The following is a 17,581-nucleotide window of genomic DNA, read 5'->3' as shown; positions in this document are numbered from 1 at the left end:
TCCCTTTGCACTTACCCCAGAGCCTGAAGCTGAGTGCGTTGCAGCTGGTGAGAGGTTTCTCCTAAATCAGTGTGGCTGCTTGTGCAATGAGGTGGCAGTGGCAGTGCTGGGAAGGAATGGTTCATGGCATCAACAACTGGTTTGGTACTTTTTGAACTCAAGGAAAAAGTGTTTACATTGGAGATAAAGACACAATAGTTTTGCTTGTAAACAGAGGGGGCATCTATTTGGTCATAGCACAACTGTTGATATTACTCAAAGATCAAAGGCCAAATTACTTTGAATAACCTGAAACCTATCAGTACTCCACAGCTGTCCCAGAAGACATTACCTAGAGCAACTTGTTACTTTGAATTAGAAAGTATCTCAGGAAGTCAGAGATAAAAAGTTCTGCTGGTAAGTTCAGTGAGAACTATGGTTTTGTATCTTCAACAGACTATCGGAAAACGGTGTTTGTGTCCTGAATGTTAAGACTATTTCATAATCCTTATTAACTGGTACTGTTATTATGAGCCTGCTTGCTTTAGCCCTCAGGTAACAAAGTTCACTGCTCCATCAAGCTCTGTCATAATCAGCCTTATTATAAAAACATAATATCGTAACCTTCAAGGGCTCCCTGGGCTAGTGCTATAAAAACTGGGAGTAAACTAAAGTAATCTTTAGGCTAGCAGTAGTTGTAATGGGAAAATACAACTATTTTTATGCATGTAATGTACATCCTCCCTTCCCACCCTCTTCATGCTCTTCTCAACAGGACAAAAGCTATCCCTCAGACCCCTTTTGGAGCCAAATTAACTCATCAAAGCAGAACAAGTTTGTAGCACAGTGTTCACTGCATATCAAATGCCCATGCACTACTTTGATTTCCATTTTTTTTGGAGTGGAATGCAGTTGCCATATTATAAGTATTCTATTTCAAGGAGGAAAGCTAGTAAGTTTTTCCCCCAAAGTAGCTGATTATTCAATGGCAAAAGATGTCAAAGATAATGAAGTAAAAAGGGAGCTAGGCTATGATAGTATCTAGCAAGAAAATGTATCTCATTAGAAGGCATTCCCACCAGAGAAGTCTATGGTATTACATGCATTAATTCCTTTCTGCTGTTGTTAACCAAGTTTTGGATGCAAACAGCATGCTGCCTCAGTGACAGTGCACAATTGTGTACAAACAGTAATTAATCGTTGGCTCCCTGAATGGAGCCTCTGTGAAGCTGGAGCAAATCAAAGGGCTGGCCTGGTTTCCAGCACTTGAGGAACATGCCATGCTGTACAATTGGGAACATTCATGTTATGAATATCACCTTGTAAGCTGTGTGGCAGGAGGCTGAGGGTAGCTGGTCTCCATGGGCTGAAGTCTGCATTCAACAGAAGGACCTGCCCTTTGGTGTTTGGTGATGGGGACAAACTGTGCATGCTGTGATCCAAGGATCTTTCAGCTAAGTTTCCTGGCAGTTCTGGAAAGAAAAAGGAAATCAGCCTCACTACACAAAATATTTCTATGTGGATTTATATATTCAAGGCTTTTTGCAAGAGCATGTTTTTGAAATGGCAATGGTGCTTTCTGCTGTTGGACACACAGTATAAGTTTACTGATACTTTGGCATTGGTGACAAAGACCAAATATGCTGACAAGGATGTAAGCACTCTCTCTTACCCCTACCCAGTATCTTGGCTGGAATTAAGAGCATTTTGAACAAGCAGTGCATTTTGAGGCAGAGAAAGGAGTTGTGTCAGTATGAAACACAGTCGCTGTCTTTAGGGTATCGACACATTACCAATGATCCTTGTGGTGGTGTCTGAGGCACCACAATATTTCCTTGTACTTAGAAGATGCAAAACAGCTTCCCAACAGAGAGTACAGTGTGGCATATGTGGGTAAGTATTGGTCTGCTTGGAAGGATAATGAGTCACTATCATCATTGGTGCAAGTGTGGGTTTGGGGAGGGGTTGTGCTGAGATGCATTATGGAGGGAAGAGCCAGGGAGACTGTCAGGCACTGTATTATAAAATCACCTGAAAAATACCACACTATTTGCAGTTTATATGACAATAATAGTCCCCAAACTGTAGTTTGCAATAACTGTATTGCAGCCCATGTGCTTGTCTTTACAGAGTATTGGGACATTTTCTGCAATGGTAAAATCCATTTTCCTGGGCAGTTCAGTGTTCGAGTGAACGCGACTTCTTCCTGTGCTGTAGCTGAGTAGCAAAAGGAGATGAAATACCAGATGGTTAAGGGAGTCATATAAATTGAACTAAAAGTGGGTTGGATTGTTGCTTCATGTAAATTGTCCCAGGGACTTGATAGGATTTATATCAGCTGGCGTGCTGTTCCTCTTATTTGTTTAACATACACACAGTATGAGATAAAAGTAAAAATCACACTGATCAGTTATTCATTTGCCCACTTCTCTTATGCAGATAAAGTGGTGGGTTTTTTCCTTCACATCTTTATGACAGTCTGTGTTGCTGAATAGATTTTGGTAGAGAGCTATAAGGTCTCACAACAACTTTGCAAGCAGGCTTGTGTACCTACACTTTTTTCTTTCTATCCTTTCTAAGCCTAATATTGATCAGCATTACTTGTACCCTGACAGGTCTGATTGTCCGAGAGGTCAGCATTGAGATTTCCCGCCAGCAAGTGGAGGAGCTGTTTGGGCCAGAAGATTACTGGTGCCAGTGCGTTGCCTGGAGCTCTGCAGGCACCACCAAGAGCAGGAAAGCCTACGTCCGAATTGCATGTGAGTGTCTTTGCTCTGTGTGTTGCGTTGATGATGTTTGGGTGAGGAAAAGGGGAGTCTCCCTTTGGGAGAGAGATTTTGTTTCCAGCCAGTTAGGCTTTGTATTTTCTGCAGTTCCAAATGTGTACTAGACTTTCAGTTAAGAATTTCAGTTTATACTGTTCTTAAGAGCAAAATCTTGTTCTTCTCTTTTGTGTGTTGGGAAAGCATCAAACCCACTGTTTTTTGAGTACAGCAGTTATATTTCTCAAGAAAAATGTCTGAAGACAGTTAATAGGAATATTACCAAAGTAAGCTATAAAATGAGATGACAGCTGTTCCTTTAATGGAGTCACAGAATGTTTGAATTTGGAAGGGACCTCTGGAGGTCATCTGGTCCTAAACTCTGCTCAGATAGGGTCACCTAGAGCCAGTTGCCCAGGACTTATTCCAGGCAGCTTTTTAATATCTCCAAGGGAGGAGACCCCACCACCTCTCTGAGCAACCTGTGTTAATGCTCGGTCACCCTCACAGTGAAAAAGTGGATCTGGACCCAGCGCTCCAGGTGTGAACTCCCCAGTGCTGAGCACATGGGAAGGATCCCTTTCCTCGACCTACTAGCAATACTTTTCTCTAATGCAGCCCAGGGTACCATTAGCCTTATCTACCACGAGGGTATGTTGCTGACTCTTGGTCAACTTGGTGTCCATCAGGAGCCCCAGGTCCTTTTCTGCAAATAAAATATGCATCTCTCCATCCATATAATAAACCTGCTGTTCCTTAACATAGAAAGAAGGGTGTATTTAGCATATCTTGTAATCAGATTGGTAGTACAAGTTTGAAAGTGGTCATCTCAGCCTTAATAATTCATCACTGTTATTCATGGCTACTAATCTCAGTATTTATTTTGAACCATTCCCAGCTTAGACACCAAGAACACAGGGCAACCAGTTCCTTGAAAAAAGATCTTCATCTGACTGTACAAATATTTAATGTTCATTAATTTTCAAAGAGATGCTTTTCTTTGTAATAGAGTAGTTACACTGGGGACTCCCATTTCTCTTTCACATGATGAAATCCTGCTTTGTATAGGGGAACAAAATATATCATCTGGAATTATATCTGTTCCGCTGTTTTCTCCTCAGTAAAAGCACATTTTGTGAGAAAAGGTCATTAGAAGCTCGGTTTGCAGCATATTTCTATTTCCTGCACTTTTGTGCCTAACAATTTATAATGAGATAGGAGAGTTCTTCTATGATTCTACGATTCTATGATTCCAGCCAAATAAAGCTTTTCACAGACATGTTAGAGGAAGGACTCTCTGTCATTTAAAACTCTCAGTTGAGAGCTTGATTTTCCTGTTTTTCTTGATAAAGTAGTATGTTGTTAAATCCTTGAAGAGGAGTTACCTTCTGTGTAAACATCCAGACACAAATCTCAAAGGTTCAATTTAAATACCCATTTTTGAATGTTTTTGGTCTGAGTAACTGACTGGAAATAGAGGACCTGTACTTTTGAGTACAGGATTAACCTCATATAAGAGTTTCCCCAGGGTTAAGGGAAGTTGAAATTGTTATACAGACTGCCTTCCTGCCAAATTAGAAATGCCATTATGTATGTGCGTAGTGCTTTCCCATGGCAGGAAACTTTTCAAGACTTTGGAGGATTTCCTTTTTCTGTACTGAAACAAAAGAGCGCTATTTCATTTTTATTTTCTTCTAAGCAGTCAGCACTTCAGAGAGGCTTGGCAGTGTTTGAACAGGTTTTTTAGATTATGACTTCTAAGTTAACTCATTAAGTCAATTTCATGTCCTTTCAGTTAGCCCTTGGCAGACGATCATGAAATTAACCCAGTTTAGGAAGTCCGAAAGTATTTCACTTGATGGACTTTTGTGTACTGCCATACCTATGTGCTTAATTTCTATATAACATACAATCATTGTATGTGTATGCAAGTTATTTTATATCAATTGGCATTTCTTCTCAGGTGTCCAAATTTCTGCTGAAGGCACTCAAAATATAATTTGTTTCTTTTGCTAAGCATGTCTTGGAGATAGAAGAACAATGAATTCAGTGATTTTTCTAGAGTCTTGGTGGGCCTTTTTAAAACAGTCTAATTAAATAAATTCCAGGGAGTTTCATGTTTCAAATGTGGCTTTGTGTTTTACTGAAGGTTTTTTTTTTACTTCTTGTTTATCACTTTGGGGTTCTAGGCCAGCTGTGGTGCAGGCAAATCATTTAGACTCCTTGGGATTAAGGGCTGAAGGCCTTCAAACTGCAGATTTTCAAACAGCAGCAAAAGCACACTGTCTGCAAAATTGTCCATTTCCAATTTCACAGATTTCTATAATTTCTCAGGTAACTCAGGATGTTTTTTTTTAGGGGCTCAGACATATAATGTGGGGTATACGCCTTATTTTGTGATGTCACTTTGTCTACAAGATCACTGTTTTAAACTGTGGACTCAGATATCATAGAATCATAGAATAGTTAGGGTTGGAAAGGACCTTAAGATTGATATACCAAGACTTGTCTGTATTCACAGCCTTGACTTCAGAGGACTGAATATGAATTGGCAATATAATAGTTGTTTCCTAATAAGCTTTAAGCCCAGCTGGTAAGTCTTCTGATGTTTATACAATGTGCTATTCTGGGATGCAAGGTAGCATCCATGCAGTATTTATTAAGCCAGAAAATCAAGGATGTCCAAAATTGAAGAGGGACAGAAGAGTCTACCTCTCCAGCTCTGTCTGCGTGCTTGACACAGTACTCACTTTTAACTGGTACAAAAAGTAAGCACTGACCTTTGGGAAAGGTAAGGGGTAAATGGAGCATGTAAAGTGGTCTGCTGAAGTTACATTATTATGTATCTTAATACCAGAACCTGGTGATTCCATCTCTACAAGCGCAAACTGTATCATAATTAGTCATACAGTAAGAAAAGCTTCTCTCCTTTTCCTTCTCTTTCTTCTCCTTGTTTTCTTCCTCCTTCTTCTATTTCTCCTTCCTCTCTCCTTCTACTGTTCCTCTCTTTTCTCCCTTATGACCACTAGTCTTAATTCTGGAATTCTTTGTCCTCTCAAGGGCTGGAGCTTCACTCTATTAAAATAAACAAAAAAAAAATAGCATGCAACATCTCTGTTCACTGAGCATGTAATAGAATTAAGTGAAAAGTAATTTGAAAGTGTGAAGAATGTGCATCCTGGAAAAAAGTGGCTTGTATTTGTTTAATGCAGGGTCAGGCATGTGTCAGAAAGTACATAACAACCCAGTCAATGAATGTTCTCTGTGAAAATCAATTGCAACATCACTCTGGCCAAGAGCTTCAGTTATTCAGGAAGGGAGTAATCTATAAATATGGAGCGAAGATGCTGCTGCTTTTCAAAGGCTGCCCATGTTAGCAATATAAACAGGAAAAGAGTATGAGTCTAAAGACAACATACTGGCTTCTCTTAAGTGTTCAGGGAATTTAATGGCATCTCACCATTGCACTTCTGGACCACAAGTATGCTAGGAAATCACTCCCTTCTGTGCAGGCTGTTTCTGAAAAGGAGCTTTTTTTCCTATTTCATGGAATTCATCTTCCTGAGGCATTGATCTCCCCATGAGAACAGAGCTGAGCATTTCGTCCTCTTAAACTAGCAGGTTTGTTGTGATTAATTTTGACTTTGCCATCCTAGAGATCTCAGTAAGCAACAAAGTAGGAACGCCAAATGTATATCTTGGTGGAGCTGGAAAGATACGATAATTTTTCAGAGATATTTGCCTATGAAAGTGCTAAAACACATTTCCTATTTATTCACACATTTTTATTTATTCTAGGCACATCCTATCAGGAGCACTAGGAGTCACTAATATGTTTCAATACAGTTTTTTCTGTTACTTTTGTGTAGTAGGGAAGGAGGAAAGAGGGAGATTGGGAGTAGTTTTACCTTTGGCTGAAAAAAACAAGCCCAATACAAAGTTTTAGTGTGAATTTCATGTAACAAGACTCATGTCATTAAGCAGATAAAACCTGATAGGACAAAATTCCTGTTAAAAGGATGAATGAGTTCTAAGCCTGTGTAACCAAGAATAGAGTTAAACCCGCTGGAAAATCCATCTGATAAAGACTAAACAATAGCTGCAGCATTTGACCTAATTTTAGATCAGATAATAAAAGGGTGGCTAAGACAAATTGCTTTGAGCCCATGTGCATAGAGCAACCTCACTTTTCATTTGCTCCAGTTTGGTGCTGCTGTAGCTTCACTGACTTCATGATGTTAACCCATGTTGTCCTTGAGAAAATCTGGTAAGAATATAAGCCCTAAATCTGCTGCCAGGATTTGGATTTGTTGAAAGCAAAAAGAAAGCATCTTTCTCTGTAATTTCTGTTACCCAGTCTTTCTCGGTGTAATGAATGTGGATAGTCTCTTCCTTTATTCATTATCTTAAAATATGAATTTTAAATAAAACATTTTTAAAGGCCCTGATGTAGTAAAGAACTGTGCTTAATCTTTTGCATCATTTGATCCTGGTTTCCTATGTACTTATATAAAAGCCTTTTTTCCCCCAGACATTTTTTCAAAGGCATGTAGCTAATATATGCATGTCAGATAGTGTATACTGATAAGATAAATGCAGTTCAGAAAGACTATTTCATCGATGGCTTATCTCCACTTCAAAGGTACCCAGTCACACAAAAAAAACAGATATAAAAAAAATCACAGATTCTTTACTGGCTCTTGGTTATCTCACCTTTTAGTACTGGGGCCCATGCTCCATGTTCTAGTGCTGTAGTGCCTTTCTTCCCTCTCCTCTCACACCTAATCCAGGCAATGCTGTGAGGGCATGTTCCTGTAGCCACCAAAGCATTAGATCACATTGCAACAAATACAAAGTTGGGTGGATGTCAAGATAGGGAGAGAGAGCTGGGAAGGACATCATGTGAAAATGTTGATAGGAAGGTATGTCTAGGATATGCAGTATTTAAAAATAACTCAAAAATGTGTTTTGTGCACTTTGGTAAATGTGTATGAGAATTAGCAGAGATAGGAGTTGAATTCCTTCCTTGTGTACCATTTAAGTTGCCACTAATCGATATCTGTTGCTTGTAGTTAATAACGGAGTAACTGAGGCATGTGGTCTTGAGCTGAGATGACAAGAGAGAATAGTAGATCATGGAAAGGGCAGCAGAGAATTTAACCGAGCATTTGACATATTTGATACTACCACTCTGCTTTTGCTTCTGATAGGAATGTTTCTGTACTGCTTCTCAAGTTAACAGGGGCATAACTGGCTCCCAAGCTTAAGGTTGTGGTTGCAACAGTAATAAATACAAATCACATTGCTTTTTAATAAAGAACTAAGACTTTACAAATTAAGGTGGACTTGACTTAACTGTTAGTGTTGCTTAAAAAAAAACAAAAGGAAATTATTTTACTGAATTTATGTGAATTTAATACCCTAGTAGGAGCCTTGAGAATATCCTACCTACACTGTCATACCTAAGAAATTACCGTCTTTTAGTCAAGTCTGCTTAGTGCCTAATGGTGAAGCATAGATACAGTCAGGAAATCAGCAAAATGTTATGTATGTTTTGGTAGTGACCAGCTGTGTGAGTGAGGTTAGTGTATCGAAAGAGCAACAATAGCAAAGTACCAGTTTATACAACTTATTTTCTGTTTTAGTGTTTCAGTGTGTTGTAAATTCAATTCTACATGCAAATTGCTGTGTTAACATGATGCTTTAATGTCTATCTTTAGTACCTCTGGTATATCTGTCATCTAAAAAGGCAGCTGCTGAGGTTAGGTCATTTGAACTTTATATTTAGATTTTTTTGAAAAGCAAGAACTTTGTATTCCATCTTCAGTCACCGAATAAAATAACAAATAGAATTAAGTTTATATGTTAGTTTGCAAGTTCAGCTTAAAAAAAAAAAACAATCAAGAAATACTGACTATCAAGTAAAAATATGAGGAGGATCTATGTACACGTGGGAACACATCTGCTCAGTGAATTCTTCAGTTTGCTTGCTTGTATTTTTTACGCTGGTATCAATACCAAATACATTGGCAGGACTGCTGCCAACGTCATGCTTTAATAATTCATACTGCCTTTTCACAGACAAAGAGGTCCTGACCCAGAATGGATCAAATATTTTACTTGTTTTATTGTTTTGGTTTTTATCTGTACACCAAATGTGTAGCAAGTTCCGTATGTACTATGGAAGTAAGTACACTTACTTCCATAAGTGTAGCCCCCATGGAAGCTGTGATGCAAAGAGTGTTTTGTCTTACCATCAGATGTCTGAACTAGCTTAGAGCTGAAGGGAGGAGGGGAAGAAAAGGCTCTTCTGCAGATGTGCAGGCAGTGAGTCTCTGAGGAGTCATCAGGGTGCAGAGTTATCCCCAGCTCGCTGATGATGCCATTGGCAGAATGTGGGCCTGACAGACATGCACCTCCCATTTACTCAGACTGTGAACACATAGCAAATAAAAGAGGAGAGAAGGTCTTGGGCTCAGGCAAAGTGTCTTGCAAATTGTATCCTAGCAAGCAAAGGGTCTCTCTGTGCCATAGCATTTGTCTTTAGAGCTGACCAGATGTGAAACATTCCCTCCAGAGAAAGGAAGAGTGTCACAGAGTTGTGTGTTGAGCATAAAAATGGGGTTTTGAGCTATTGACTTATTGCTTCTGTTGATAGGTCCAGCTGCTGATGCTTGGGCCAGATAAGAGCACAGCCCTGTCCAGCTGTGGCCTCATCCTGTGAGCAGCAGCACACTGAAGGAGGGCAGGAGGCTTTGATCAACCTCCAGCATGTAGCTGGTAGAGCCGGGAACTCCACAGGGCAAGGCACCGCACTTAAAACAGCAATTCATAGAGGTTTCAGAGGGATCCCCTGGGTTACAGACACTCCTGTGGCTGTCTCAGTGGAGATCTGGTTTGATCTAATTAACATCAGAGAGCTGGAACCACACAAGGACAAAGTGAAAAAAAGTTTTTTGTACCTAACCTTTCCATTACTTACCCACCAGCGTGATTGGTCCCCACACAGAGGCCATAGACTCAGCTGTGAACAGAAAAGAGAGGCCAAAGTATGCCTTATAGTGCATGGTTTCTTACATTCACAATTGCAATTCAGTCTCTAATGCCTTTTTTGCAGAAAAACGCGTCTGTTAACTCCACCAGCATCATGGAAAGTGATGGAAGAGGAACAGACCAGTTTTACAATGTTAGTCATGTCTCCCTAACTCAGCATCAGTCATCCAAATTTGGGAATGAATGCAGTGAGATGTGTTTTCATAAGTATGTAGATCAACCTTCATTTTGTAGAATATTTTCCCACTCTTTTTCCACGATTATTTTTCTGTTTCGGTATTTCTTATTAGGCTAGCTAAAATTAAGTCAGCATTGAACTTTGCCTCTTGAGAACACTCAGCATTAGGAGTTATACTTGAAGTACAGTGCTTGGCTATATATTGATCCTTTAATAATGGTTAAAATAATATGAAACCATATTCCCTTTTTTCCTAGTGTTTTAATTGCAGTTTTGCTTATGACATGTTTTATAGATATATATATATAAAACCTGTGTATACTTAACCCATATAAAGAAAGCTATCTTCTATATGGAAATACATACGTTTAGGTCTTACGACCTAAAACCTTACGAAGGTCTTTTCACATTCTTAAAACCTTAGTTTTCTGAAAGCACACATCAAAGGTAGTTCTCTCGATGGGCATAGCTACTATGAAAGTTGGGCAGAAAATAATGCGGTTTTTCTTCTTGTGCTCTTCAAGCTTGCTTATTTGTTTGAATTGTTTGTTATAGAAAGAAAGTTGACGTTGGAGTTACTAGAAGGCGCACCGAGTCTAAGGTCTATCAAGGGCAGAAATCCATCTTTCTCTGACAGTAATGCTGCATTGTTCTGTTCGTTTCTGGTTTACATCTAATTCCTGGCTGACAAGTGTCCGTTTTTCATGCTCATTCATTAGTCACCCTTGCATTAGCACTGCCTTGAAGGCATCTGGTCTATCTCTTATCACATTTCTCAGAAATGATAAAAGATATCCTTAAAGTTTTACCCACCCACCCATCACAGTAAAACCTGGAAGAGTGAAGAGATAAAATACATTGGATTAAAAAAAAAGGAATAGGGTCATTCTTTACTCTTTCCTAGAAGTTGACAGGTAGAAAAGGAAATGGGGAAATGCCACGAGTTCCTATAGAAACTATTATCTTTAGCAAGTGAAAATGCAACTTCTGAGTTTCATTAAACATGAAAGAAAGTCATTTAGCGGTGCATAAAAATTAAGATCTAATGCCCCTTTCCCCAAAACCCCATAGTGATTCACAAATAAATGTAACAATATGGTGTACACTGAGATTATTACTCTATTTCAGTTTTATGCTTGCGAAAATGCTCTCATTTCAATGCAGGTCTGAAGGCAGCCATCTGTCCTTACCAGAGACGGTTGTGCAGGATTATTTCAGGAATCTTGGAGGGAAGTCTCATCTTAAGTATGCTGTAAATGTGCTACAATATATGCCACAAGAGCCCCCTCTGAATTTACTAAGACTGTACATTGGTAAAGAAAATAAGTCTGGCTCAAGCTGGCAGACCAGAATTTTAATTCTTCTCCTTAGTTTCTTTTTACGAAAACAGCCTTCAAGGGAAATTATAGGTGGGGGATGTGGGTGCAGGCTGTGCCCTGAGCCTGGTGGTGATATCCCCACCTGCAGCTGGGTGAAATATGCGAGAGAGCTGGTGATTAAACCAAGATGGACCCTTCAGCATCACTGTCCACCAGGGTTTGTTCCCCTCCAGGAGACATGAGCTGTGGCAGCAGTATTACCTGTATAAGGGGAGGAGGAGTATCACTAGCACAGACAATCGGGGATTATTCTTCATTACCCAAATAATAATGGGAAGGAACTGCAACTACTCTCTTGTGTCTCTCCCTATTGAAGGCGAAGGTAGAGAAGGCTCTCTCTTACTGTTGCAATAACAGGGCTGCTGCCAACCTGAGGCTTTAATAATTCATACTGCTTCTTCACAGACAAAGAGGTCCTGATCCAGAATGGATCAAATTTTTTATTTGTTTTATTGTTTTGCTTTTTTCAGGCATATTTTCTGAAGATTGTTAAAACTTTTTTTTCCTCCTGTTTTTTTTTTTTTTTTTTTTTATGGAATGTATTTTACTTGTCTGTTGCCATTCTCATGAGAAAATGTGTCCCTTCTGTCCTTGCTTGTAAGGAATTGTAACTTACATGACAGTTCAAAAAAGTGACAACTGTTATTGAACATAGTCTGCTTGGGAAGGATCCAAAGTCCCTCAATACATTAGCAAGCTCACCCACTCCCAGCTGACAGTGTGAAGTTGCCATGAGACTGTAATGTTTAAATGGCAAAGGAAGCTGAAGATTGAAGGATTAGAAGGACAGTGTTGTTACAGAAGTCATAGCAAGGGCCATAGAAAAAGAAAGCAGTCATTTCAAAGCCCAGTGCTGTTTTATGATCATTAGAGCAGGTGACAGAGTTGTTTGTCCAGGCCCTCCTCTCTTCATCACTTAAAGAAACACCTTGTTGGCTTGTTTGTCTGTTACAAATGGCAAACCTCATGCTTGGTTAGGTAAAACCTGCCCTGCACAGCCACCATCTGTAGTTCTTTGTAGGTGGCATGGCTGCAGCTGGAGGTGGTAGGATAGTTCTGGTGTGATAAAGCTATGACCATGTGGGAGAGAGCCAACAGAGCAGGGTATAAGAGCTCCAAATCTTGTAAATACACAATTATGTACTTTGCCTCTCCCCCTCCCCCGAAATTAGTATCATTTACTCAATAGTGTCTAATGGCTCCTTTGAGAACATTACCGGCTATTATATCAAGGCCCCTACTTAGTGTAATTTTAGTTTGTGGATCATTGACCTGCTCAAATCCAATGGCACCATTAAAATGGCACACACAGCAAGGCTCTGAGAGCAGGGGGACCTGGGGTCCTGCAGAGTTTATCTTACCTGCAGCAGCCCCACTGTGATAGCTCCTGAGGAAAAGGGTCTGTTCATATCCAGCAATTCAGGAAAGACAGGCCAGCCAGGAGGGGTGGTGGGGTTGCTCTTTATGTGCGGGAGCAACTACAATGTGCACTGAGTTCTGTCCAGGGACAGATGACGAGCGAGTTGAGAGTCTGTGGGTGAGAATTAAGGGGCAGGCTGGCAGGGGCGATACTGATGTAGGTGTCTGTTACAGACCACCGGATCAGGGTGAGGAAGTTGACGAGGCCTTCTACAGGCAGCTGAGAGAGGCCTCACAGTCACAGGCCGTGGTCGTCGTGGGGGATTTTAACTTCCCTGATGTTTGCTGGAAGGACCACTCGGCAACCCAGCCACAGTCCAGGAGGTTCCTCCAGTGTATGGATGATAACTTCCTCCTGCAAATGGTGGATGAGCCAACCAGGAGAGGAGCGCTGCTGGATCTCATCCTCACTAACAAGGAGGGTCTGGTTGAAGCAGTAAGGGTTGAGGGCTGCCTTGGTTGCAGCGACCTCGAGATGGTGGAGTTCAGGATCTTGTGTGGTAGGACCAGTAGAATTGCAACCCTGGACTTTAGCAGGGCAAACTTTGGCCTTTTCAAGCAATTGCTAGGGGAAATCCCATGGGCAAGGCTGTTTGAAGGTAAAGGGGCCCAAGATAGTTGGTTGGCATTCAAGGATTGCTTTTTCCAAGCTCAAGATCGGAGCATCCCAACACGCAGGAAGTCAAGGAAGAGGGCCAGGAGATCTGCGTGGCTAAATAGGGAATTGCTGGGTATGCTCAAGTGGAAGAGGAGAGTTTACAGGTCATGGAAGGAGGGGCTGGCCACTTGGGAGGAATATAAGGCTGCTGCTAGCGGATGTAGGAAGGCAGCTAGGAGGACTAAGTTCTCCTTAGAATTAAATCTGGTGAGAGGGGTCAAGGACAGCAGAAAGAGCTTTTTCAAATACATGGCAGATAAAACTAACACCAGAGGCAATGTAGGCCCACTGATGAACGGGATGGGTGCCCTGGTGACAGAAGATACAGAGACGGCAGTTACTGAATGCCTTCTTTGTCTCTGTCTACTCTGCTGCAGGCAGTCCTGAAGAGCCCTGTACCCCTGAGACCTTAGATGAAGTCAGGTCGACGGAACGGTTTGCCTTAGTCGATGAGGAATGGGTTAGAGACCAGTTGAGCAATCTGGACATTCATAAATCCATGCATCCAGATGGGATGCACCCGCGGGTGCTGAGGGAACTGGCGGAAGTCATTGCTAGACCGCTCTCCATCATCTTTACCAAGTCTTGGGAAACGGGAGAGGTGCCTGAGGACTGGAGGAAAGCGAATGTCACTCCAGTCTCTTCAAAAAGGGCAGGAAGGAGGACCCAGGTAACTATAGACCGGTCAGCCTCACCTCCATCCCTGGGAAAGTGATGGAACACCTTATCCTTGGTGCCATCTTAAGGCATATCAAGGATAAGAGGGTTATGAGGGGCAGTCAACATGGCTTCACCAAGGGGAAATCATGTTTGACCAATCTCTTAGCCTTTTATGAGGAAATAACACGGTGGATGGATGATGGCAGAGCGGTGGATGTGGTCTACCTTGACTTCAGCAAAGCATTTGACACAGTCTCCCACAGCATCCTCACAGCTAAATTGAGGAAGTGTGGTCTGGATGATCAGGTAGTGAGGTGGACTGTGAACTGGCTGAAGGAGAGAAGCCAGAGAGTTGTAGTCTATGGGGCGGAGTCTAGTTGGAGGCCTGTAACTAGTGGAGTGCCTCAAGGGTCAGTACTGGGACTGGTATTATTTAATATATTCTTCAACGATTTAGATGAGGGAATTGAGTGTACTATCAGCAAGTTTGCTGATGACACTAAGCTGGGAGGAGTGGCTGACACGCCAGAAGGCTGTGCTGCCATCCAGCGAGACCTGGACAGGCTGGAGAGTTGGGCAGGGAATAACGGGATGAAATATAACAAGGGAAAGTGTAGAGTCCTGCATCTGGGCAGGAACAACCCCAGGTTCCAGTATAGGTTGAGAAACGACCTGTTAGAGAGCAGTGTAGGGGAGAGGGACCTGGGGGTCCTAGTGGACGACAGGATGAACACGAGCCAACACTGTGCCCTTGTGGCTAAGAAGGCCAATGGCATCCTGGGGTGTATTAGAAGGGGGGTGGTTAGTAGGTCGGGAGAGGTCCTCCTTCCCCTCTACTCTGCCCTGGTGAGACCCCATCTGGAATATTGTGTCCAGTTCTGGGCCCCTCAGTTCAAGAAGGACAGGGAGCTGCTGGAGAGAGTCCAGCGCAGGGCAGCTAAGATATTAAGGGAGTGGAGCATCTCCCTTATGAGGAAAGACTGAGGGAGCTGGGTCTCTATAGTTTGGAGAAGAGGAGACTGAGCGGTGACCTTATTAGTGTATATAAATACACAAAGGGGGAGTGTCACGAGGATGGAGCCAGGCTCTACTCAGTGGCAAACAATGATAGGACAAGGGGTAATGGGTACAAACTGGAACACAAGAGGTTCCACTTAAACTTGAGAAGAAACTTCTTCTCAGTGAGGGTGACGGAACACTGGAACAGGCTGCCCAGGGAGGCTGTGGAGTCTCCTTCCCTGGAGACATTCAAAACCCGCCTGAGCACATTCCTGTGTAACCTTATCTAGGTGTTCCTGCTCCGGCAGGGGGATTGGACTAGATGATCTTTCGAGGTCCCTTCCAATCTCTAGCATACTGTGATACTGTGATAATTCCTGCTGTCGATAATAAAGAGGTTAAAGTGGGATATTTTTAATATTAATATGCATTGCTAAACTAATGCCATTTTATTTTGTATGCACTAAAATTTGGGGTTTTCTTAAGGCAAGGTCTTTATGAGATAGGTAATCCTTGTACACATGAGGCTATGGTGAAATTCAGAGCTGTTAATGTTTCAGAAAGGCAGGTAGGACAGTAAATCAACCTGTCAAGGGAAAAAAAACTCAGATTATTGTCTAGCTAATCTCCCTCTACTGTCTTCATCCCTCCATATCTGGACACCTGAAAGCTATTATCAATATACTGTTTATTACTGTGTTTATACATTTCTACTACCAGCATGGTAACTTTCTCATTTATCATCAGCCATGATATCAGAGCATGATACTTCTGTTGTAATTGTCTGCACTGTGCACATATGTGTACCTGCTAGATGCACTAAGGTGTACCTGATGTAGAGGTAATACCTGTGTAAGTAGTGACAATACGATCCTAAAGGTACTGCTAGCCGTATAACCCTAGTTATTTGCTAACTTGAGGCAAAGTTATTAACTGTATTAACCTGCCATGCAAACTGTATTAACCTGCCATGATATGTGCCCAGGATACCTACTGAGCCCAGAGGATGTGTGGGAAGCCTGGGCCAAAGGAAGAATGTCACATTCTGAGAAATCCACCAGCTCCTGAAAGAGCTGCTCATCTCCATGTTTAACATTTAGATGGGGGTGTGTGGGGAGGGTGGTGGCAGTGTATAACTTCATGATCTTGGGGTCCTTTCCAGCCCTGACCATTCTGTGAAGGTCACTCAGCATTTTGTCCTTGGAATGGCTGCTACCCCCACAGGGCACCTGGAAGGTGTTGGTTGTACAGCTCAAATTGACCCATACAACCCAAATCTCGCCTGGTTATCCTGTCAGAGAGGGTAGGCTGAAGTCAGTGGGCTGGTGATGCAGTGGGAGCTATGTACAGACATCCTTAGACAGCCTAAATCTGTCTGTTTGTCTTGCTGTGGTCACTCACTTTCACATAAACAAGCCTTGCTAGCCTGAAATAAATCCTATGTGACAAAGATGCTGACAGGCATAGAGTCTGGTGAAGCTTGGCATGTGATCCTAAGAAACAATCACTTCCAGATGTGTGCTCCTTTTCTTTGATGAAAGTTATACAGTGTTGTAGGTTAAAGCACCTTTCATCAACAACTAACTTTAAAGTGGTGGATTTTGTATGGAAGTAGCTGTAATATTGGCATATGTTTCCTTTCAACAAAGAATAAACCCCAAACAAGGAGACAGCTGGAGGCAATAAATTCTTATATTGCCAGGGTAAGATCTGCCAGGGCTTATCTTTCTGTGCCCTAAACTGTAGCCATAAATCCCATCAGAGAGGCTCTCAGCATCCCTGCCCTGTGTATTGGAGGGAGCAGGAATGCCAGTGGTGGGGAGGGAGCGGGTTTTGAGGTCATGCCTCTCGTGCCTGTGGTGCAGGGGAAGAACAGAGATGCCTCAGTTTCACTAGGGAAATGAATAGGTTTAAGGACATTAGAAGTTTACCATGTTATCAACTTAAGTTAAAATCAGCATCTCCGGTTATGGCAGAGGTTGTCCATGTCATGTTTAGATTCACATCTAATTCCAGGTAGTTGAAAGAACAACATTTTCCCCATGTAGGCTAAGAGACAGAGGTCTCATGCTATCTAAAGGAGAGTTTCAGAGGAGCTGATTTTGGTGGCAGACATCACATCACCTTTTGCAGCTGTACGTTTGCCTGGCCCTTTTGGGGCTTTTGGTAGAAAGTTCCTTTGTGGGGTTAGTTGCAAATCAGTTCTTGGAGGTAATCTAGATGAAATATAACTCTTTGCATGGCATATTTGTAAATTGGTTCAATTCAGTGACCTGTTTTCTAGTACAGTTGCATGTTGTGGCTTTAAAATATGAAATATTTGGCTTTTAAGTTGTTCCTATATTACTTGTTTCCAATACGACACAAGTAATTGTGCAACCTCACCATGCACTGGCGCAAGGAAATGTTCTGAATTCAGAACAAAAAGTAAAATTAAAACAAGTTTTTGCAAGTTTTTTTGAAGTCAGGCCAGCTCTTTGGTGTGACTTTGAAC

The 17,581-nt window shown here is 41.7% G+C and overlaps 1 protein-coding gene across 2 annotated transcripts in view; it reads left to right on the top strand.

Moving 5' to 3' along the window:
* Window positions 1–17,581, top strand: part of UNC5C (unc-5 netrin receptor C) — a 251,154-nt gene that overhangs the window by 176,190 nt on the left and 57,383 nt on the right. For both annotated transcript variants that reach the window (XM_062637631.1, XM_062637632.1), the window contains exon 3: window positions 2,595–2,738. In XM_062637631.1, coding sequence (XP_062493615.1) covers window positions 2,595–2,738 — 144 coding nt within the window. The remainder of the gene's footprint in view (window positions 1–2,594; window positions 2,739–17,581) is intronic.

Source organism: Pezoporus occidentalis, unplaced genomic scaffold, assembly GCF_034315485.1.
Source record: "Pezoporus occidentalis ecotype Australia unplaced genomic scaffold, CSIRO_AGI_Poc_V1 ctg53, whole genome shotgun sequence".
In the NCBI taxonomy this organism is placed as follows: Eukaryota; Metazoa; Chordata; class Aves; order Psittaciformes; family Psittacidae; genus Pezoporus; species Pezoporus occidentalis.
Note: the sequence above shows the minus strand (reverse complement) of the source record. Positions and strands in the feature narration are given on the sequence as shown.